This window comes from Westerdykella ornata (assembly GCF_010094085.1).
Source record: "Westerdykella ornata strain CBS 379.55 unplaced genomic scaffold EI97scaffold_12, whole genome shotgun sequence".
NCBI classification, from domain to species: domain Eukaryota; kingdom Fungi; phylum Ascomycota; class Dothideomycetes; order Pleosporales; family Sporormiaceae; genus Westerdykella; species Westerdykella ornata.
Window position 1 is genome coordinate 421,012 of NW_022986862.1, and position 19,966 is coordinate 440,977.

At 52.9% G+C, this 19,966-nt stretch overlaps 8 protein-coding genes across 8 annotated transcripts; 5 read left to right on the forward strand and 3 right to left on the reverse strand.

Moving 5' to 3' along the window:
* Nucleotides 1-69: 69 nt before the first annotated feature.
* On the forward strand, nucleotides 70-489 carry EI97DRAFT_358742 (ankyrin; the record flags this gene model as incomplete). The annotated part of the gene is made up of 1 exon (XM_033794928.1): nucleotides 70-489. A coding segment is annotated over one exon (420 nt), but the record flags the coding sequence as incomplete, so codon positions are not given.
* A 4,205-nt stretch (nucleotides 490-4,694) lies between these two features.
* On the reverse strand, nucleotides 4,695-5,485 carry EI97DRAFT_450721 (uncharacterized protein; the record flags this gene model as incomplete). Its single annotated transcript, XM_033800303.1, has 3 exons — nucleotides 4,695-5,118; nucleotides 5,202-5,299; nucleotides 5,354-5,485. 3 exons carry the CDS (start codon nucleotides 5,483-5,485, stop codon nucleotides 4,695-4,697), a joined length of 654 nt encoding a protein of 217 aa, XP_033653471.1.
* A 196-nt stretch (nucleotides 5,486-5,681) lies between these two features.
* Nucleotides 5,682-7,202, forward strand: EI97DRAFT_433866 (SURF1-domain-containing protein). Its single transcript, XM_033798476.1, has 3 exons — nucleotides 5,682-6,528; nucleotides 6,584-6,689; nucleotides 6,743-7,202. The coding sequence occupies exons 1-3, from the start codon at nucleotides 5,712-5,714 to the stop codon at nucleotides 6,843-6,845; spliced, it is 1,026 nt and encodes a 341-aa protein (XP_033653472.1). The 5' UTR covers nucleotides 5,682-5,711; the 3' UTR covers nucleotides 6,846-7,202.
* Nucleotides 6,503-8,763, reverse strand: EI97DRAFT_433867 (uncharacterized protein). Its single transcript, XM_033798477.1, has 4 exons — nucleotides 8,654-8,763; nucleotides 8,286-8,601; nucleotides 7,152-8,235; nucleotides 6,503-7,032 (listed from the first exon to the last, which is right to left on the reverse strand). Exons 1-4 carry the CDS (start codon nucleotides 8,729-8,731, stop codon nucleotides 6,867-6,869), a joined length of 1,644 nt encoding a protein of 547 aa, XP_033653473.1. The 5' UTR covers nucleotides 8,732-8,763; the 3' UTR covers nucleotides 6,503-6,866.
* A 150-nt stretch (nucleotides 8,764-8,913) lies between these two features.
* On the forward strand, nucleotides 8,914-9,989 carry EI97DRAFT_433868 (uncharacterized protein). The gene is made up of 3 exons (XM_033798478.1): nucleotides 8,914-9,274; nucleotides 9,326-9,608; nucleotides 9,656-9,989. The coding sequence occupies exons 1-3, from the start codon at nucleotides 8,950-8,952 to the stop codon at nucleotides 9,885-9,887; spliced, it is 840 nt and encodes a 279-aa protein (XP_033653474.1). The 5' UTR covers nucleotides 8,914-8,949; the 3' UTR covers nucleotides 9,888-9,989.
* A 1,394-nt stretch (nucleotides 9,990-11,383) lies between these two features.
* On the forward strand, nucleotides 11,384-12,772 carry EI97DRAFT_61119 (uncharacterized protein). The gene is made up of 7 exons (XM_033802960.1): nucleotides 11,384-11,465; nucleotides 11,565-11,735; nucleotides 11,801-11,833; nucleotides 11,891-11,949; nucleotides 11,999-12,179; nucleotides 12,257-12,489; nucleotides 12,539-12,772. The coding sequence occupies exons 2-7, from the start codon at nucleotides 11,706-11,708 to the stop codon at nucleotides 12,600-12,602; spliced, it is 600 nt and encodes a 199-aa protein (XP_033653475.1). The 5' UTR covers nucleotides 11,384-11,465; nucleotides 11,565-11,705; the 3' UTR covers nucleotides 12,603-12,772.
* A 427-nt stretch (nucleotides 12,773-13,199) lies between these two features.
* EI97DRAFT_433871 (uncharacterized protein) lies at nucleotides 13,200-15,174 on the forward strand. Its single transcript, XM_033798479.1, has 5 exons — nucleotides 13,200-13,348; nucleotides 13,404-13,456; nucleotides 13,505-13,623; nucleotides 13,674-14,814; nucleotides 15,042-15,174. The coding sequence occupies exons 1-5, from the start codon at nucleotides 13,270-13,272 to the stop codon at nucleotides 15,084-15,086; spliced, it is 1,437 nt and encodes a 478-aa protein (XP_033653476.1). The 5' UTR covers nucleotides 13,200-13,269; the 3' UTR covers nucleotides 15,087-15,174.
* A 565-nt stretch (nucleotides 15,175-15,739) lies between these two features.
* On the reverse strand, nucleotides 15,740-18,965 carry EI97DRAFT_467649 (glycoside hydrolase; the record flags this gene model as incomplete). The annotated part of the gene is made up of 7 exons (XM_033801611.1): nucleotides 15,740-16,012; nucleotides 16,067-16,612; nucleotides 16,711-16,825; nucleotides 16,875-17,049; nucleotides 17,192-18,018; nucleotides 18,071-18,187; nucleotides 18,260-18,965. The coding sequence occupies 7 exons, from the start codon at nucleotides 18,963-18,965 to the stop codon at nucleotides 15,775-15,777; spliced, it is 2,724 nt and encodes a 907-aa protein (XP_033653477.1). The 3' UTR covers nucleotides 15,740-15,774.
* Between the last annotated feature and the right edge of the window lie 1,001 nt (nucleotides 18,966-19,966).

Consider the following 19,966-nt stretch of genomic DNA (forward strand, 5'->3'; position numbering starts at 1 on the left):
AACACTAGAATCCCTCATCAATGGTCGGCAGGAGTGGATGCCGAGATGGGGGCATCTGGACTGACTCCGCTGCTCATGGCGATCGAAAGGGACGATCTCCAGATTGTCCGCATGCTGCTAAAAGCTGGTGCAGATCCAAACGGTCCAAGTGGATCATGGGGTTCGCTGCTAAATGCTGCCCTTTATAAAGGGCAGCTTGCAATCATCAAGGCTCTCGTCGACAGTGGCGCGAATACACGTATCATCACGCGTTCGTTTGGAGGCCCGCTTCATATTTTGAACTTCTCCGAGGCATTCGCCAGCGACGACTCCGGCTTATCGCAAATTCGTCAGATCGCGCATCTTCTACTCGGAAATGGGGCACAGCTAGATGCCCGCGATCATGGCGGTGGCACACCCATTATGCGCGCTATATTCCACGGCAATATGCCATATGCGGAGCTTCTCCTCGAGCTTGGTGCAGACGTGAACACACGAGACGAGCTTGGAATGACGACTATGCACTATGCAGCATCCTGGGCCTCGGATGAACTGATGAAGAAGCTGGTCAGAGCAGTATTGCACCCGTGTGCTCTGGATGCATGTGATCGCAGCCCATTGTACCGCGCAACATTGGCCACGGCGTATGATTATCAACCTGAGAAATTCGATATCATACTTGAAACGATTCCCGCTGAGGACAGACAAAGTCAGCTCGAATCTGCTCTCACAGCGTCGCTGAAGGCTCTGTCGTATGGATTGTTCCGCAAGATCATAGGCGTTGATGGAGTGAATGTCAATGTGCCAGACAGACATGGCTGGACGCCGTTAGATATTGCCATTCAGTCTGATTCACTGAGTTCCGAATATGAAATACTTCAAGGCATGGGAGCGACACGAGGCAGCATGATAAAGAATCCGGCAAGATTTTGTGCTTGCGACATGCACTACGACAATTCCATGTCCCAGGACGGAAGAGAAGCCTGGATCGAAGGTGAGCATTTTGTATCAGATACCATACCTTTCGATGCTGACATGCGCAAATGGAGGACTGCCACATGATTCGCCAATGTACTTTGGGGGTGCAATGCGAGCAGATCATCCTATTCCTCCAAACAAACCTACTTACTTCGAGGTAGAGATTGTTGAACTTGAACCGGGAAAGTACGACCACCCTCCCAATATGAAAGAAGTTTGAGGCGTCCAGTTGTCGCGGTTACTGACTTATTCTGCTTTTAAGTGTCGTAGTTGTGGGTCTTCTTGCGGAGAGTTCCAAGCTCAGTACTCCTGTTGGAACAGACTATGGAACCTGGGGATACCCAAGCGATGGGGGAGTTCTCATTGAGCCACTAGAGGGCGCACCCAGGTACGGGACGGGCCAAACCGTTGGCGTAGCGGTCGACATGGGCAAGAGGACAGCCTGTTTTATCCTAGATGATGTTTGGAAGAGTAAGTGACCCATGGCTCGACGAGCTTTGCACACGACATAGAGTGCGTGGGACTGATGGATTCTCTCGCAACTAGGTCCGCCCTTCAACATCTTTGGGCAACTGTACCCAGCGGTAAGTTTCTACTCCGCTGCTGTGGGAAAATCCAAGGTTAGGATCAACTTTGGGAAGGATATGGGAGGGACAGACTTCAAGTATAAGCTAAATGATGACTGGGCCGATGCTGTTGCACCCGGCATTAAGAATGGCTCTGAGGAAGCTTTGCCAGAATCGACCGCCGGTGAACAGCTGACTGCGGCCGAGAGACAATGAGAATGGAGAAAGCATTAAGCACAAGGAGAGATAGTTTTCTTAACATTGCGCTTTCCTTTTCCATCTACCACACGCACCCGGATAAGTGCACAAGTTTGAGGGGAGGTATTAAGCTCTCCCATAACCAGATCTTTTTGCTCATGGTTGATTTTGCCCCAGAACCACACGTCTAACAACAAAGCGTAGCCCTCTAGAGACTGGCGTGTCTTGATAAGTAGGGATTGATGCACATCTTGAAGCATGTACTTGGAGAAAAAAAAAAAAAAAAAGAAAAACAGAAACTAGTCTGCTGTTTGCTAAACGCTATGCGAAGCGAAGCGAGCCCAGGACTTCCAAGGTTGTTACGTATATTCTACACCGTCCGTTCTTCCACATGTCTCTGTCAGTCCGCACCTCCCCTCTTCCTCTTCTTCTAGCCGATTCCTTATGCAGCCCGTTTTCAGCTCATCTGGGCTGACATCATCCTCTTATCCCACAGCATCGTGTCCAGAGTACCTGTGAACCATCGTAGATTAGTGCCAGTTTCCTAGAGCCATCGTCCCGACATTTTCATCTGAACGAATGCAAGTTTTGCGTTCCAGCTGTCACAAGCGTCTACATCACAAGCCCAACATGTTTGCAGCCGACTGACCAATTATAATGTTTCTTCGCACCGAATACCAAAACTCGGACCGATCCTGTCCCACACACAATATAAATTCCTCTCATCCCCATCCACTGTCAGACAGGGTTTTGCTCAGATCGTAACAAGTGGCCGCCGAAGCCCGTTCCCAGCATCCCCCTTCCACCCTCCCCTTCCACTCAAGCCAACGATGACACCAGTGACCCATTTCCTCTCAGCCAGCAAGCCGATCCACTACCCGCCAAACTGCCGACCGGCGATTGCGGACTGGGAAGAGGATCGTTCGCGAACCGTCCGATGCGACACTTGCTCGATGTCGGCTTCTGGTTCCTGGCAAGAGAGGGAATCGGGTTCTGAAGCGACAATCAAAGTGCGCATGTTAGCCAGAAGGCTAAGCGGGGCGACTTTTGGTGCTCAGAGACTCAACACGATGTCCGCAGGCAATTCATCACCGTCTTCGGCCAGGAAGGGAGGAGGCGGAGGGAAGGGAAGCGAGCGGAGGGGAAGAATGAGGAGAAGAATGAGGGGAAGGGTGAAACGAAGAATGAAGGGATGACCTCAGACTCAGAAAGTAAAAGTTTCCGCAAGTCATCATGGCACTCACCTATTCGAGGCTGACGATATCCCAGCTGAATTACCAAAACCGGTGATATCGGGCATTGGTACCGAGGTATCGGGTCTGTAGGACAGGATCGCCACCTAAAAAGAACAGAATGCCCGTGTTAGCCAGAAGACTAAGACAGGGGGTCTTTTCTGCTCAGATCGTAACAAGGTCAGGCACAAGGCCGTTTTCCATCATCGCGCGAGGCTCCGGTCTTGTTAGATTTCATCATTGCGACCTGCCTTCATGTCCTTGGGTTCCAGCTTTGAGCTACCAAAACCGGTGATGACGGTCATCGATACATAGGTATCGGGTTTGGTAGATGATGAATTGGTACCGGCAGCCATGATGACCAATGATGATAACTCTTAGCCTGAGGTCTAGCTGTTCGACATGTGAGGGCGGTCTTGTACGATTCGCAGAGTCTTCGGACTCGTCTGTGTGGATGTCTAGGGGTATCGGCCGGTGGGGTTCACTGGGTCGTGGGGCGGATTCGCAGAGTCTTAGGGCTCGTGTATGGGGTTTCTGGGGGTAGAGACCGGTGAAGCCTGCTGAAAGTCGTTTTCTTTGAGCAGAAAACTGGCTTCGTGTGCTCGCCGTACACTTCGAGTTGTTCGCGGTCGAGAATCGGTATGCGGCGAGGCAACGTCGATGGAGTATGACTCCGCAAAGGGTTCTATTGTTCATCAGCAAGGAACTGGGAAGAGGCGTGGCAACAGTCGGCGGTATGGTCCGCCAAAGACCTATGTGGTCAGGAGAGGAAGCCGGGGTGGGTAGAAGGGCAAGCAAGGTCAAAAGGGAGCAGAAGAAAAAATCGTGACAGACCTCGGATAGGTCATCATAGTGGACAAGAACAGTAGACAAGACAAGTAGACAAGAGAAGCGGAGGGGTGAAACGGAGGGGAGCAGCTCTTTTATACGCAACTATGAGCATTAACCCATTGCAACACTGCCCCTTCTCAGCCTGTAAAGTCACTTTGCGCAGGTACGAGCCGATTCCACATCGATAAAGGCGGTTGCGCCGCTCGATTGAGGTAGGCGGTGGTGAAGAGCTGAAATACGGTGGAAGTCGCGTTGACTAACTTAGGCAGTGATCGATTAGGATGGACAGAAGTCCGTAAGAGAGAGGGGCAATTGGTTGGAGAAGGAGAATGTCGCAAGGCTACATCAGCGAGCTCTATGAAGAATCCGACACGGAATGGTTGTAAAGGGAACTTGACGGTAGCAAAATTGCAAAATGACAATAAAAGATGGAGGAAGGGGAAAATGGGCGGTCTTCGGAGCGCGAAAGGGGAAGCAGATGTCGACACAGCTATGACACGGGATATGAAAACGGAGCATTGTCTCAAGATAAATAACTTTAAGACTACTTTTGGGCATGATGTTTGAGGGACGATAGTTCGTATGTGATAGTGCGCAGTGTGGGTTTGCATTCAAGCTCCATGCTGGCTAACGAACGCTCTGTGTGGCCCATGTATCCCCCTTCTGCCACGACTGCTTCCGTGACGTTGATCCAAATGTATTCTCGTATATTTCCTTTTCATAGCACGAGCGTCAAAGCTTCGTTGATGAGACATTCATACGTGGACATATGCTAAAGAGATAGAACAATGTGGGGATGCTTCGAGATGGCGCCGACCTACGATAGCGAGGTCCACATGCGACACTTCGATGATGGTGATGATGATGAAGAAGGAGAAAAACAAATCAAGCATGACGTCAACAACCGAGGCTAAAGCTTTCGAATTTGCTTTCTCAATCTTCCTATTTCTATCTCTTGCTTCCTGATACTGTTGATTAGGGTGGCGATTTCGGGTATGGGCCCTTCGACGGCGGAAATGAATGAGGATTGAGAAGAGCGCAGCGCTGAAGGGACGAGGATACCGAACCAGCGGAGAGGATCTGAAGGGGTCCTCTTCTCGGGTTTGGGAGTCTCTCCTGGCTCTTTGGATTCTGCAAGGTTGTCTGATGAGGCGGAGTCGGAGCTGTCGGGGGCCGCTTTCCCTTGTGGAGCGGACTCTGATTTCTCTTCTGAGACATCCGGTTGCATTTTTGACGCCTCATCTGACTCTTGCCGGTTTGAGGTAGAAACTGAAGAAGGCCGCGGGGTGCTGCTAGAGACCGCAAATGAACCCCAAGGGTCATCCGTGATATGCCTGTAGTCCATCAATATTGAACAGATATACAGTTGGTTCCAGGCAAAGACATGGGCAAGGGCACGGGATCTATGAGATCTTACACTGTCCTGATGGCTTGCATGCGCTGATCGTAATAGTCCTGTCCATATCGCGTCCGGGACTGGTTAGCGAAATTTGCTTGGGCGAGAGATAGAAAACCCTGTTTCCGTTGATTAGGTCTGGTTGGGTGGTTGATCAAGATTCTGGAGTTTACCTTCGAAAAGTAGTCAGAAAGCTGTTCTTGTGCTTTCTGATACCTATCCAGCGTATTCAGATACTCCTCCAATAATTCATCCAGTCTTAGCAGCAATCCCTTCTTCTCGGACCCCTTTTCCTCCGCAGCCATCACGGTCACACTCTCAACCTCTGCCATTTTCTCGACTTCAGAATTTCTGGACAAGGTGTCGTTGAAAGCGCTGTCATGGTCAATACACGGTACACGAGAGCCAAACTGTGGCGCGGCACTTCCCCCCGCTAAGCCTAATTAAGCAATTTCCCATTCCATATCATCCATCACCGACATCAACATCAACTCAACCCTCCGCACACCATTGCGGCCCAAACCAGCGATCATGTCACGACCCAACCCCTTCCTCAACCTCTTCCGCCGCTACTACACCCGCCAAACCTCCTCCCTCTCCAATCCCTCGCCTCCCACCCGCCCTCAATGTCTCCGCGAACGCCTCCACCTCCGCCTCTCCCAACACCAACAGCGAATCCTCCCCCTCCACATCCGCCGCCACGCCTCCAACAAAACCGGCGACAACGGCCTCGACCCCAACTTCGTCTCCATCCTCGACGCGCCCGCCAAAATGGCGCGCGTCGGCAAGCAGCACCACCGCGGCGGCCTGCTCTTCCTCGCCATCATCCCCATCACGGCCTTCGCCCTCGGCTGCTGGCAGGTACAGCGTCTGGGCTGGAAAACCGACCTCATCGCCCGCTTCGAGGATCGTCTGACGTTCCCGCCGCTCGAGCTACCCGTCCGCATCGACCCGGATGCGATCGAGGATTTCGACTATCGCAAGGTGTGGGCCAAGGGTGTGTTGAGGCATGATCAAGAGATGTTGGTAGGGCCGCGCATGATGGAGGGGGAGAATGGGTACATTGTTGTGACGCCGCTCGAGCGGACGGACGAGCGGGGCAACAAATCCAAGATTCTGTGTTGTAGGGGGTGGATCAAGGCGGATACGAAGGCGCAGTGGTTTCGGACGGCGTCGGGGGCGTTGCCCGAGGGGGAGGTCGTGATTGAGGGACTGCTGAGGGTGCCGCCGAAAAGGAATATGTTTACGCCGGTGAATCGGCCGGAGAAGGGGGAGTGGTTTTTCCCGGATGTGGGGGAGATGGCGAGGTGGACGGGGAGTCAGGAGGTGTGGGTTGAGGAGACGATGAGTGAGTTTCTCACTACTGAAGCTTGTTGAGGAATTGGGTATCTAATATCTGACAGCGCCTGATTTGCTGGTCAACTATGAGAGAGAGCCGAAAGGCATTCCCATTGGGAGACCGCCCACCGTCAACCTGAAGAACAATCATACGCAGTACATCTTCACCTGGTAAGTCCTGCACCCTCCTCGTACCTCCGTTCAAAGCTCTGACAATCCGCCAGGTACGCGCTAAGCTTAGCCACATCCGTCATGTTCTACATGGTCGTGAAGAAGCCGATATCCGGCATCCAGGCGCGCGTCAGACGCAGCCATGAATGGTCATAGGTAAACCCTTGACCACTTCCTTCACCCATCCTCATCCTCCTCTTCCTGGATAGCTTCCATACGCTTCCTCTTCTGCCTCCTCCCCTTGGCACTCACAGGCTGCATGCGGAGTTCCTGTAGCAACTCCCGAGGCAGCATCTTCTGCGCTAGCGAGAACGCCGTCGTGTTTGCAGAGATCTGACGTTGTCTATTCGTACCATCCGTCAGCTGGCGCACTTCCTGTACATATGTATCATACGTTGTGCATATATGTACGATAGCTCTGTAGAACGGAGCCATTTAAAAAAACAGAGACTTATGACATACCTCTTCATCAAACAAACCACATCCTGCTCCTCCACCACCTTCCTCCCCGCATGCCCTGCATACGCCGCCAAATCCTCGCTCACCTGCTCGAAAAACCAATCCGTCGTCTGCACCAGCACGGCCAATGTCTCTTTATTGATCTTCCCTTTTCCCGTGCCTTGCGACTTGGCCACCATGCCCGTGGCTATGCGCTTGACGACGGCGGCGGGGAAGGAGGGGTATTCGTGGCCGGAGCGCGAGATGTGAAGGGCTTTGCGTTGGCGGCGGTTTTGAGGTGCGTTGGGGTGCGGGGAGGGCGAGTGTGCTAGCAGGCTGCGGTCGATGGCGGAGGGTTCCTCGCGGTAGGCGACGAGGGAGGGGTCTTCCGGTTGGGCGTCTTGGTCGGATTCCCAGTCCGTGTTGTTGTTGAGGGGTTCGATAATGTCTTCGTCTTCGTGATCTTCATTATGCAGAGTAAGTTGGGCATCTGCGCCTGCTTCATCACTTCCTTCGTCCTCGTTCTCGTTCTGGTTTTCCAGATCTTCGTGGTTGTCGAGTGGTGGTTGGTCCTCCCTCTCCTCCCTCCGAATCCGAGCCGGAATCGTAAACCGAAACGTCGGTTCATCCACCTCCTCGCCCTGCCCCAATCCCAATCCGCCCAACCCACTGACATCTTGCGCATCCTCATCCAACGCCTCCTCAATCGCCTCTTGCAGTAGACGATCCGGATCCAGCGTCCTCCGCCGATTAATAAACATGCCATCGACCTCGAACTCCTCGCCATCCAAACCCAACTCATTCAGATCGCCAAATCGCTCGCTCAGGCGCGCTGTAAACTGCGCCCTCGGATCCTCACTATACGCCCGCCTGCCGAATTCCAAAGACTGCAAGGTCCCCGTGTCGACGTCGTCCGGGAGGTCAGGGAGGAGCGATTCTCGGGGCGGGGGTTCGTGGATGCTGTCGTCGTCGTACATGTCGTCCAGCGGCATGGATAATCGGGGTCTAACGGGGTCAGGCCCATCGTCCACGTCTGCGAGATCGAGAGCGGAACTGCGAGAGGGGACTTCGGGCGATGGGTCAGCGGGCACGGTGTCTTTCGCCAGAGCTGCGCAATAGTGTGTTAGTGGAGTTCGATTGGAGATAGGGATGTCATACTCCTGCTCAACGCCCTCAGAATATCCCTCGGCGTCTCCCTCTGCACCCTCCCACTTCTCCGCCTCCCCGGCGTCCTAGCGGCATTCGCCCGCTCCCTCAGCGCCCGAATCGCATGCGGCGTCGTGGGTGCTGCGCGTCGTCCCTGGCCTGCTGCTCGTAGTGACGTTGCGCCTCGGGGTGTGCGTGCTGCGGTGCCGGGCGTGCGGATAGGAATATTGTTGGGGGTTCGATGGGTTGCTGGTGTTGCGGCGCTGGCGCTTATGGCACGTCGGAAGGGGGTGACGGGTTTGGGGATTAGATTCGAGAGGTGACGGAGCTGTGGTTGTTAGTATGGGTGAGGTACATGGAGGGAGGGGTCCGAGAGGTACGTCTGAATGCAGAGTGTGGTCCGCGTGGTTGGAATCGTTGGGGCTGACGCGTTGTTTCTTCCTCGCGGACTCGGACATGGTGATCAGTTAGGTTGTAGGTGGTATTCATACGCAAGTGGGGTGCAATGAGGGACGTGTTCATGGGAAGGGTAGACGCGTCGTTGAGATTGTCCTGAATAGGTCTAGCTTCAGAGGTCCGCATTTCTTATCGATAAGAATAAATTCCATAATTTGTGAGATCGCAGATCGTCGAGGTTCATCATCCACATCAACCAGTTTCCAGGCGCATGACCACAATGTCTGATTCCGAAGAAGGCGGTGTCCCGCTCATTGAGCCTGAGTTCGATCTGGGCGTGCAGTCAAAGAAGCGGAAGAGAGTAGACGGAGATGAAGCGGAGTTGACCCCAGAGGCGAAGAAGGCAATTAAGAAGGCGAAAAGAAAGGAAAAGAGGAAGGCCAAGGCCAAGGCGATCAACGAGGATGATTTGGATCAAGAGCTGGGTGTAAATCATGCGTTTGAGCGCATGGATGGTCAGTTGTTGGCGGATTATGTCAACGCGAGGACGAGGCATTATGGGAAGGATTTGAGTACTGTGGAGCTGGAGGAGAAATTTCTGCCGGGTATGTGGAGGTACAGTACGAGGAAACTAGTGATTAGCTGACTGGGAAAAGCGCATTGCATAAAAGACACCAGCAGTTGGACGGAACCGCGGACGCTGGAGAAGCTTGCTGCTTTCCTCAAATCCCAGAGCAAAGATTTAAAACCTACAGCAAAGAGTCCTACCGGTGCACCCCACACGCTGGTTGTTACAGCATCAGGCATCCGAGCGGCGGATACGTACAGAGCACTCAAAGCCGGGCTTCCGAAGGAAGGAGTCAAAGACGTCAATATCGCGAAGCTGTTTGCAAAGCACATGAAGCTGGCAGAGCAGGTAGCGCACTTGAAGAAACACAAGTAGGCTTATCAATGTTTTGTTCGCATTTCAAGCTAACAGTCGGCAGAATCGACTTTGGGGTTGGGACACCTGAGCGGCTTTGCGCTCTGCTGGATGAGAGGGCGCTATCCACGGCGAATCTGAAGCGCGTAGTGATCGATGTGTCTTACATCGACCAGAAGAAGCGTGGCATTCTGGATATGAAAGAGCTGCACGAACCGCTCGTCAAGCTGCTGCTGCGCAAGGAGTTCCTGGGGGAGGATAAACAAGGTGGGAGTCAGCTGTTCCTGTTCTTCTAAGGGGAGCAGGCTGGCAGGTAGTGTAGAAGTGAATGAGAGAGCTAAATGATACCCAACAGTCCATATCTCTATTACAGATTACCATGGCAATACATACACGGCAAACTCTAATCGCATTCGCAATACTAGTAGGGCCGTGAACAGGGCACTAACCGACATAGCGTGGGTCAGTGCCCCGACTATCCGCGACTGGCCTCCGGGCTTCTCCACGGAGCGGGGAGGGTCAATCCAACTTCTGCAGCTCCATCGGTGGGGAGAGACTCATCAAAGCATGCAGGCGTGAGGACTTAGGATTGTTGCGGCTCCGCGGGCTGCATATAACGCCCTCATTTGGAGTACCTACACATAGCTAAGGCATGGATATCGAACGTACTGTGTACTTTGCAACCTTAAAGATGATTTAACTGTGTAGAGAGATTCGACCCACTCTATCCCCGCTCGCCACGCGCACGAATCATCTAAGCTTTGAAAGACGCCGCACCAATCTTGGAAAGTCGGTACCTAGGTAGAAGCTGCAAGTCACGTGTAGGTGCTCCTGTAGACTGCAATTTCTACATGCACATCAGCAGACAACAATATAATCACGGCCCCTCGTTGTCCGCAGCCCGCAGTTGTGGTGCAGGTTACTTACCAGATTGAGCTCGGAGGAGCATTTATACGTGCAGGTGATTCGCAGTCTAGACAGCACCAACAGTGTCCCAGCAGTTTGTAAATGCGACCCAGGCGGCGAATGAGGGGCCGCGAGGAGGAGAAATGTTGATTAATTGAAAGTATTACCGCTGTGATGGGTAGCAAGGGAAAGGCATGCCATAGCAACACACCGATGTGGTGATATATATATGGAGTTGCGCAGAGCATGGGGAGAGTCTTCCTTAGCGCCTGATAGCTGCTCTTTCCTCTGTATAGATCAAGTTGCAGCAACACCACACCACTCCGAGCAGAAGCGCACCAAAGGCGCTTCCATGACTGCTGGGTGAAGGTGAGAAGGTGGTGATTCTGGTCTTTCAGTGGATGGAATATTCACATCTCTCTCGCCCAATCAGGGGGCGAGGGTCTTGCAATGGGCTGCGAGTGGATTGAAGAGCGGTGGGCCGAGGGCTGTGAGTGGCTGGCCCGGGTCTTGGCGGCTTCAGGAGCGTTTCAACGCCTGTGCGGACTTCACCTTGCGCCAGAAAAGAAGGACGCCGGGAGTCCGTTTGCGCCAGGTGCTAATCGAATAGATACCCTCTCGCCGTCTTCCCTTCGCCCTCCACCCGCTTCTCCGCCATCGTGAGCTTCACCCTCTCCTCAACGCGACTAAAAAAGGAACAACAACAACAACAGCCACCTCAACAAGTCCACCAAGACGCTTGTTCACTGCTCGGGCCAGCCTCGCTCAGCGCACAGTCGCCAGTCCTCCCGCATTCGATTCGACCCTTTCCTTCCCCCCGCCACAGTCTGGTCGCTGGTGGCCCGCGCTGCTCCCAGGCAAGCTTCGGGGCACCCGCCTCACAGGCCAAGCGATAAAACGCCTGAGTCGCTGCAACCTCCCAAAAGCCCGCTGATCGATAGCTTTTCCCCTTCACCAGAGCCCTTTCGGTACGTATCTGCTGCTGCCTCTGCCGCCTTCCCTGCACAGATTGTTACAGAAAGTCATCTCCTGCATCGCCGTTGCGGGAACGCTCATCGTGTCCCTAGCTTCCCCCCTTCGCTCCTTGTCGCTCGCAGCCCGCGCTCGCTCCCCGACGCCGCACTCGCCGCCGCAAGTCCGTCCTCCCACCCGCTCCCTATCCGCCTGGGAGCTCCATCGCTTTTCTCGAAGAATACGCGCCACTCGCAATGGCTGCGCCTGCTACTCAGTCGCTGAAGGTGCGAACATATACCCGGATCTGGAATTTCGCCATTTCTCGGGCACATGGCTAATCCCTGGGCAGTGTGTTGTGACCGGTGATGGTGCAGTCGGGAAGGTAGGAATCGCTGCCGATGCGTGCACTTGGAGCCGCCCGCTGATGGAACTGCTGCAGACATGTCTCCTGATCTCGTACACGACGAATGCTTTCCCTGGGGAATATATCCCGACTGTGTAAGTGCGCCAACGCGACATTGCGAATCGCGAGCTGACTGCATCCAAGTTTCGATAACTACTCTGCAAATGTCATGGTTGATGGAAAGCCCATAAGCCTTGGCCTCTGGGATACTGCAGGCCAGGAGGATTACGATCGCCTGCGCCCGCTGTCATACCCGCAGACGGATGTATTCCTCATCTGCTTCTCTATCGTCAGCCCACCCTCGTTCGACAACGTCAAAGCCAAGGTAGGTCTTTGCTCTCTTTTGCTTCTCCGCTGCCGCTTTCTGCCATTTGCCAAACTCCAACCTTAACACATACACAGTGGTATCCCGAGATTGAGCATCATGCCCCTGGCGTACCCATCATCCTTGTCGGCACCAAGCTGGATCTCCGAGACGACGAGGCGACCAAGGAGAGCCTGAGGCAGAAGAAGATGGCTCCCATTCAGTATGAGCAGGCCGTGCAGGTCGCCAAGGAGATCAAGGCGCAGAAGTATTTGGAATGCTCGGCACTTACCCAGCGGAACCTGAAGAGCGTTTTCGATGAGGCTATCCGGTACGACTTACTCACGGCAGTCCCACGCCCCCTGCTAACATCATGATAGCGCTGTCCTTAGCCCTCGCCCAATGCAGAACAAGAAGCCGCCGAAGAAGTGCCTGATTCTGTGAGGGAGCATGTTGGATACGGGGTAGTGGAATTGTTGATGAAGGGGCACATATACGTGGCTTGAATAGCATGTGGCGATCACCGCGATGACCATATACCCAGTTCAGGACAGCCAACCAAGGGGGGAGCCATCCCTCCAACACGACATTCGGAACGTTCTGAGCTCAGCATGACAGCGCGCATTTAAGGACCGGGCGCATCGAGAGTATCTTCTCTTCTCGGGCTTAGGAAGGATATCGGGCTTGCTTCTGCTACTTTCTTTTTTCTCTTCGTCCAGTTTCCGTCAGCCAGGCACCGGCATGGAGGACGATGGTTTCACGACTTTCACGGTGTAGATAATGAATGGGGTGCAAGGCGGAGGGCGGGTCTGGCTGGTGCTCTCGTTTAGTAGCAAGGCATGGTGGCATATGTTTAGAACTTTGTTACGTCTCAGTGCATGCACCTGCGTCTTCAGCCTTGGTGTCTCGGTTCTGCACTCGATTTATTGTTGATTCTTTCAGTCGATAAGTTTTGGAGAACCGATATAAATAGCCAAGCCTCGGAGCTCCATCCATCTACGTTCCCCGCATGACAGGGATGTCCAGGCACCGGAGAGCTTCCCAACACCAGACGGAAGCGGAGGTTGCATGAACCACGTCCCCCGAACATCACGACCTCTCATTATCCACAATGTTCCATACCGGAGACCTGCAAAGCGGTATAAGCCGCGCAATACAGGAACAGAAAGTCGTCGCATGCTTCGTCTGCGGTATGATTTCATTTATTACTATCTGTCTGACCGAGAAGCTGACCACGGTGTCTAGATGACAGCAGCGAGAGCGCGACATGGGAGAGGGAATGGCTTCAAAATGGATGGGTATGTCTGGAACCTCTATTGTGGAGGTCTAACTCCTGACTCAGACAGGTATCTAGCCTTCTCGAGCAGAAAGCCGTCCTTCTACGTATACAAGCCGGATCGAATGAACAAGGCTTTCTCGCCGCGTTCTGCCCAATGGAGATAACACCTACGCTCGTGCTTATAGAGTATGCTTCCTCTCCTTTGGGGAAGTGTTTGGATGCTAATGTGGGAGTAGGAATGGCCAGCTGCAGGAACAGCTCGTCAGCGGCATCACGAGAGACGACTTCATCAATTCGGTTCGGAAGGCCCTCGGCGCAAATCCTATACCTGGTGTATCGCCTTCGCCAAAACCGCAAACACAGGGTGAGGCAGCACCGAGTACGATTACCCAAACCCAGACTCCAACTCCGCGTGTGGATAGAGCACCAACAGCTACCATTACTCCAGCACCGCCCTCCTCCGCCCCAGAAGAACATATCCCCGTATCGCCCATTCTCCCACCCTCCTCCAAAGCAAAAGGAAAGCAGAAAGTCCCACCCCCAGAAACAAAGACCAGTTCAACGCCAACTGCAGCAGCACAAGCAGCCCGCGACGCCCTGCGGAAGAAGAAGCAAGAAGAGAAGGAGGAATTAGCTCGAATACAAGCGCGCATAGAAGCCGACAAAGCGGAAAGAAAAGCACAAGCCGAAGCCAGGAAAGCGGAGCGCGAGAGACAGACTTCCCCTTCCACCGGTACCAATGCCTCATCGGCCGCCGCACAATCATCAGGAGGCATTAGACGTTCCCAAGCGAAGGAAGTCCACCTCAACGTCCGCCTCTTCGACGGCCACACCATCCGCTCCACCTTCCCCAGAACCGCAACCCTGCAATCCGACGTTCGCCCCTGGATCGACGCCGAATTCGCAGCTCGCGCCGAGCACCCCCATCAGAAACATCCGCCTTACTACTTCAAGCAGATTCTTGCCCCGTTACCAAGCCGCGAGCTGTCTGCTGGCGAGGAGAGCGAATCCCTTGGGGATATCGATCTCGCGCCTAGCGCGACGCTGGTGCTTGTGCCGATTAAGGGGTATACGGAGGCGTATTCTGGAGGCGGAGGCGGTGTTGTTGGGGGTGTGCTTGGCTGGGTCACGGGGTTGGTTTGGGGAGTTTTTGGGTTGGCGGCGAGTGCGTTGGGGTATGTGGGGAGTGCTTTGGGGTCGGTGGTGGGCTCCGCAGGGTCCGCTGAAGCAGCGACTACGCAGTCAGCCGAACAGCAAGAAGGTAGCAGAGGTGAGGGGAGGAGAGCGTCACCGAATTCGTCGGGTATGAGGGTGAGGACGTTGGCGGATCAGAGGGAGGGGGAGCCGATGAGTCGGCAGTTGTATAATGGGAATCAGGTGAGTGCTTCTCTCTTGAACGTGATGGCAGTTGGAGGAGAGACCGGCGAGGATGGAGTACGAGGTCCTGCGTTTAGTTTGGAAGCCTCGTTCACGAAGATGATGCCGTGGCAATTCCTCAAAGATGCGTCTGACCTCTTGACTTCGGACTGCAGCTGGCGCATTACCCTCCTTCTCCCATCCCAGTCTTCTAGAGGAAATGGCATGGCTTGCTAACTCTTTTGTAGTTGAACTTCGAACCGAATGACGACCAATCGAATGATCGACGATGAGATTCTATCTATCTCGATGTTTGTATTCGGAGCTTGTATGATAATTGTCACGAGTTCATGGACCGCAAGAATATTAATTCCTCTGTACCACAAATGATTTAGTTCTGTGAACTGAAAACTATTAGGACATGCTGACCAAGGAAACGAGGTTCAAACTTCAAGTAGTTGCCACGTTGTTGGGGGGCAGCATCAGGTTTTGCATGTGCTATGCTCAGATCGTAGATGTCGCTTGAGCAGAGTACCCCAGAGCGGTGGCCGTTGTATGAGCACGTTGGGAAAGCGAGTAAGTGCGCCGCCTAAGTTCGGTTGTGTGGCATTGTAGAGGTGCGAGCTGAGCTTGTATAAAGCAGGACGGGAATAAGGTTATGTGTTAGTATCAAATTGCTGGTACTGCATGTCGTGTGGCAATCCTCCTCCGTGGATAGGGAATTCAGAACATTAGTTACGGGAAGGCTGACTGTTGGAAACGCTTAATTCCTAGGTTCCAACTTCCATGGCAAAGATAGGTGGGTTCATTGTGGCCAATGCACGAGGCAAGGTACGGTATATTGTTTGTACGCATTTCCTCCGATGCACGATTTCGAAATCGCGATTTTGCGATTGTGTACAAAAGGCAAGAAAGGGCACAAAGACAACTAGCAAGGCCTATAGTAGAAATATTCGACTACTACTACAAATACCAACAGAATTACGACTTATTACACGGGTACTCAATGTGGTTCAGCTTCTGGCCCACTGTTTTCCTTTTCCAGTTGTCCAAGATCTCCTCAGGACCACATTTCGGGATTTGCACTACTCCAGGTACGCGCACAATATCACCGCCGTTGCCGACTTGTTCCCAAAATTGGGATCTGCCGCCTTCATTCCCCAAGTCTATGGGCTTGTCAAGATCTTTGTTCCCTTTGAGGTCAAAGCGAGTAAGGATGCTAATACAGGTCAGCGTTTAGACAGTGGAGAAAGAAATCCTAGAAGAAGTTTACCTGCGTGCAATGTCTTCCCGTGTGATGCCACCCCATTTGACCCTTCCCGTATGTTTATCCTTCTCGCCAAGTGAGTCGAATCCGGGAAGAGCGGTCATAGCATGTTCCTCGCATCTGACTGCCCAGTTTCCCATGTCCCTGCAAGTCGTGGCATCACCCTTAGGGTTGAGTAGGAAATATTTCTTCCCGTCGACGCATGCAGCTGCCTTATCGTTATCAGGATACATATACTTGTAGTCGCCACTACCAACGTCATCGCAGTTGAAACCGGTGTCGACTAAGACCGCATGGGAGTCGCGGAGTTTCCAAGAATATGGAATGAGAGAGGCATAGAGGGCTCTGAGCGTGGTTTGTTCCATGTCCAATACCGATTGTGGCATGGCGTTGAGCATCTTGTTCTGGTTGATCATCTTGAACAGGGCAGTGATGCCTTTCTCGTCTCCAGCGAAGAACTCGCCCATTGTGGAATTGGTAAGTTCCTTCCAGTTCATGACCATGGCGGAGAGCTGATTAGCAATCTCCCTATCCATGGGTTTAAGAACGCTCCTGAGACATATTAGCTCTTAGTGTGCGACACCAAAGTGACAGTACGTCAGCTGCGCAGAGCTCTTCTCTAACGACGTAGAGAGGATCAACCTACGTACCCTTTCTTTATTGCATCTGATGCTTTTTCCAGACCCATGTCAACCCCTGTCATCACTACTTCTTGTAGCGATTGTTGCGTGTTGGGATTGGAGAAGAACTTTGTCGTTGTAAAAACTGGCACAGAGTAAGGATTGGTGGGTTATAATCCAAGGACGAATCGTACCTTTCTCGAAAACTGGCCCACCGGCCATCCCGAGGCCTGCACCCAGAAAGGCGAAAAGCCAGTCTAAAGAATCATCTTCCTCCTCTGGAGGAGCAAAGGTTTCGGAAAAATCCGAAAGCGTCATGGACACAGTATTCCCAGCATCAACTACGCCTGTATAGAAGTTGAGGTACACCTATATCTCTGTCAGCTACATAGAAGGCTGCACATAGAAACAAAGCCTTCCGCAGAAATCTTCGATCGCATCAGACGTCCTAAGACAACCAAGACGCAGAAGAAATTATCCAGTTCGATAAACAGAGGGGAGGTATACTTACATCATGGAGGTTTTGCATGCCCCTGAGAATAAGCGCACCTCCAGGAGATCGGGTGAGATCCGCGCCGAGACACTCAACTGTCTTTCCACATGCGCTTCCGTAAGTGGGGACTCCGCAATGCATCTCAGGCGGTCCCCCCCAGTGATTGCTCAAGAAAGCGACAAAGCCCAACCCTCCCGCCGTAGAGCCTCTGTCATTCCACCTGGAGATCCCGGAATCCCAAACATCCTTGCATTTGAGCTCATCCCATCGTTTGATCTCCGACGCCTCCTCGTCACGTGCGAGTGGATGCGAGCACTTGATTTTTCTCCAGTCTTCTTCAATGGGCAGTGCAATGGGGTTTTGCTCGCCTGGTTCCGGCATGAACTTGGCAAGGTCAACTGCCCAATCACTCGTGCCACCAAACTTGAGGCCTTTGTAGAAGCCGATGCGTGTGGCTTTGGTCCTGTCACTCATATAGGCAACCCAGTCTGAACCGTATATCAGGATATCAGCTTGCGAGTTCGTGTCGTAGTAAGTCCTGCCGCCATTGGCAATGATCTTGTCAATCTCGGCATTGGCAATGTAACCAGCCGTGTCGGTACACTCTCCTTTGGTGGCAGCAGATTGCGGTCCGACGAATGTGCACATGGGCCCGGTGCACCCAGGATCCGTCATTCTGAACGCTCGACCATAGCTTGTAACACCGAGGATAAGCTTGTAGCTTGGTACACCAGCCTTGGTGACCATTGACAGCGCATTAATCGTTTCGGTGAAATTTACGTGGGAACGCAAGCAGTTCCCCTTTGGGCAACCGGGATTGGACCACTGATTGTTGTAGTCCCATTCTGTACTCACATTAGCGACGTCATTTCTAGGTGGGAAGATATAGTTTCGTACGTCCATGAAGATCATATGTCATATAAACAATGTAATCGACTACTTTGGCGATCTCATTGATCGGGAATTGCTTGAGATACCAATAGGAAGCAGGGGCGGCGATAGAAAGACTTTTATCTGTTAAGGAAGTTAATTACCAGCCGAGGCTGTGCATTCCCAAGGGTTGGGGTGGTGGGGGTGTCTGCTCACTGGGTAATCTGGCCCTGAGAAGCTTGAGAAGCTCGAGGTAGCCAGCGCCATCGATTGGGTCTGCCGCTGGAATACCAGGGATATCTGGCGCTCCCGGATACTCCCAATCAAGGTCGAGACCATCAAGATTATTGGAGTGGATAAAGTTAGCAAGGTTTGTCGCTAGAGTTTCTCTATTGCCTGGTTTGACTCCTTCGCGGAATATCCAATAGGAGCTAGGGCTTGTAGACGCAGTCCAACCTCCAAAAGCGAGGACTCGTTTGGGACCTTTCATCTTTATAAACTTATTAAACTGATCGGTATCCTCAATGGCCACCGTGAACTGGGAAGTAACGTCACCAAACGAAAAGTGAATGTGAGTATAGGACGGATCGATCTGCGTGACGTCCATATTGAGACAGGCCCGTGTCCTCTTGTTCCAGGCCTCGAAATAACCGATCTTTATAAACTGCGCAGGGCCTTGGCCATTGTTAACGATTTCGGTCCCGCAATTGGAGATGCATCCGTTTTTGCCAGGCTCAGAAGTCCCAGGAGGTCCAAGGGAGGATTTGGTGCAAAAGTCTGCTGTTGTACCACACTGGCCCCAGACGTTGCAACATGCGTTAAGAGGGCATGGATTCAAGTCCGCCAAGTTTGTTCCTGTAGGAGGCTTGGGGGTACCGGGCTTCTGTGGTCCGCAGACTGCGTTTTCGATGGGCGCAGGCATGGGTGGCGAACCAGAGCTCAGGCACATATGATGCCAACATAGAGTGTAGTACAACCTGACCAACCCCATGTGTTCTTGTTGAAGTTGATGAGGTCATTGACTGTGAGCCCATTGGAAGCGGCAATGCTGTCGCACCAGTCATCCTTCCGAACAAGATAAGAAGCACAGCTGCCATCCGAGTTTGGCTTGGGCCTGAAGTCAGGAAGGGTACCGCTGCTACAACATACACGCTGGCCAGGCCTTAGACTGGAGCAGAGGTTGCTGGCCGAATTGTACTTGGTGAAATCCGCGCCGCTGATGCCACATTTGGAAGCCAAAGAAGCACAGCTATCACCAGAGACCACTTGCACCGTCCTGCACTCGGCGCGGCGAGACAGAGTCAACGGCATTGTCGTGGAGTTCCCGGGGAAGGTACCATCGGTTGAATTGGTCGTGTTGATGAGCCTGGCGTTCTTCGTTGTTTTCTTGTACCAGACCGCCGTTTCGTTAAAGGGAATAGGGTGACCTGGTTCAGCAATACATGTTGCGTTTTGCCAAGAGGACAAAGCACTCCTAACTTTTTTAAAGGCCTCCCCGGGAGTGCTGTCTGCCATAATCCCCAAAACGTAGTCTGCCGGGCGTTCCGAACCACATATTTGTAATCCTATGGCGGAGACTTGGGAAGCTTCGGGGCTTCGGATGAAATCGAGAATTTGACCCAGAGCAAGTACAGCGACTCCAGGGTTATAGATTGCGGCACCAGCATGGACTCCGACGACAGTGTTTCCATAATGGACTATCACCGTAGTGGCGCTGATATCGTCATCTTCATCAAATATGAGAGCGGCCTGTACTTCTTTGATGGCAGTGACGAGTTGTGGCGTGATTACCCTGTGCTGGGACTCTTGAAGAAAGAGGGCTGGGGTCATTCTCTCTTCCTCCAGAGTCTGGTCGTTCTCGATGCGCTCGTACGCATCGAACTGCGCTTCAAAGACTTTCGGTCCGCGTAAAGTAATGCAGGC

Coding starts and splice junctions, on each gene's coding strand:
- EI97DRAFT_433866 (XM_033798476.1), top strand. CDS start 5,712: ATGTCACGACCCAACCCCTTCCTCAACCTCTTCCGCCGCTACTACACC. Junction 6,529..6,583: donor GTGGGTTGAGGAGACGATGA/GTGAGTTTCTCA, acceptor AATATCTGACAG/CGCCTGATTTGCTGGTCAAC. Junction 6,690..6,742: donor ACGCAGTACATCTTCACCTG/GTAAGTCCTGCA, acceptor ACAATCCGCCAG/GTACGCGCTAAGCTTAGCCA.
- EI97DRAFT_433867 (XM_033798477.1), bottom strand. CDS start 8,731: ATGTCCGAGTCCGCGAGGAAGAAACAACGCGTCAGCCCCAACGATTCC. Junction 8,602..8,653: donor ACCACACTCTGCATTCAGAC/GTACCTCTCGGA, acceptor TAACAACCACAG/CTCCGTCACCTCTCGAATCT. Junction 7,033..7,151: donor GTGGTTTGTTTGATGAAGAG/GTATGTCATAAG, acceptor TGGTACGAATAG/ACAACGTCAGATCTCTGCAA.
- EI97DRAFT_433868 (XM_033798478.1), top strand. CDS start 8,950: ATGTCTGATTCCGAAGAAGGCGGTGTCCCGCTCATTGAGCCTGAGTTC. Junction 9,275..9,325: donor GGAGGAGAAATTTCTGCCGG/GTATGTGGAGGT, acceptor GACTGGGAAAAG/CGCATTGCATAAAAGACACC. Junction 9,609..9,655: donor GCGCACTTGAAGAAACACAA/GTAGGCTTATCA, acceptor AACAGTCGGCAG/AATCGACTTTGGGGTTGGGA.
- EI97DRAFT_61119 (XM_033802960.1), top strand. CDS start 11,706: ATGGCTGCGCCTGCTACTCAGTCGCTGAAG. Junction 11,834..11,890: donor GTGATGGTGCAGTCGGGAAG/GTAGGAATCGCT, acceptor GAACTGCTGCAG/ACATGTCTCCTGATCTCGTA. Junction 12,490..12,538: donor GTTTTCGATGAGGCTATCCG/GTACGACTTACT, acceptor ACATCATGATAG/CGCTGTCCTTAGCCCTCGCC.
- EI97DRAFT_433871 (XM_033798479.1), top strand. CDS start 13,270: ATGTTCCATACCGGAGACCTGCAAAGCGGTATAAGCCGCGCAATACAG. Junction 13,457..13,504: donor AATGGCTTCAAAATGGATGG/GTATGTCTGGAA, acceptor TGACTCAGACAG/GTATCTAGCCTTCTCGAGCA. Junction 13,624..13,673: donor CCTACGCTCGTGCTTATAGA/GTATGCTTCCTC, acceptor ATGTGGGAGTAG/GAATGGCCAGCTGCAGGAAC.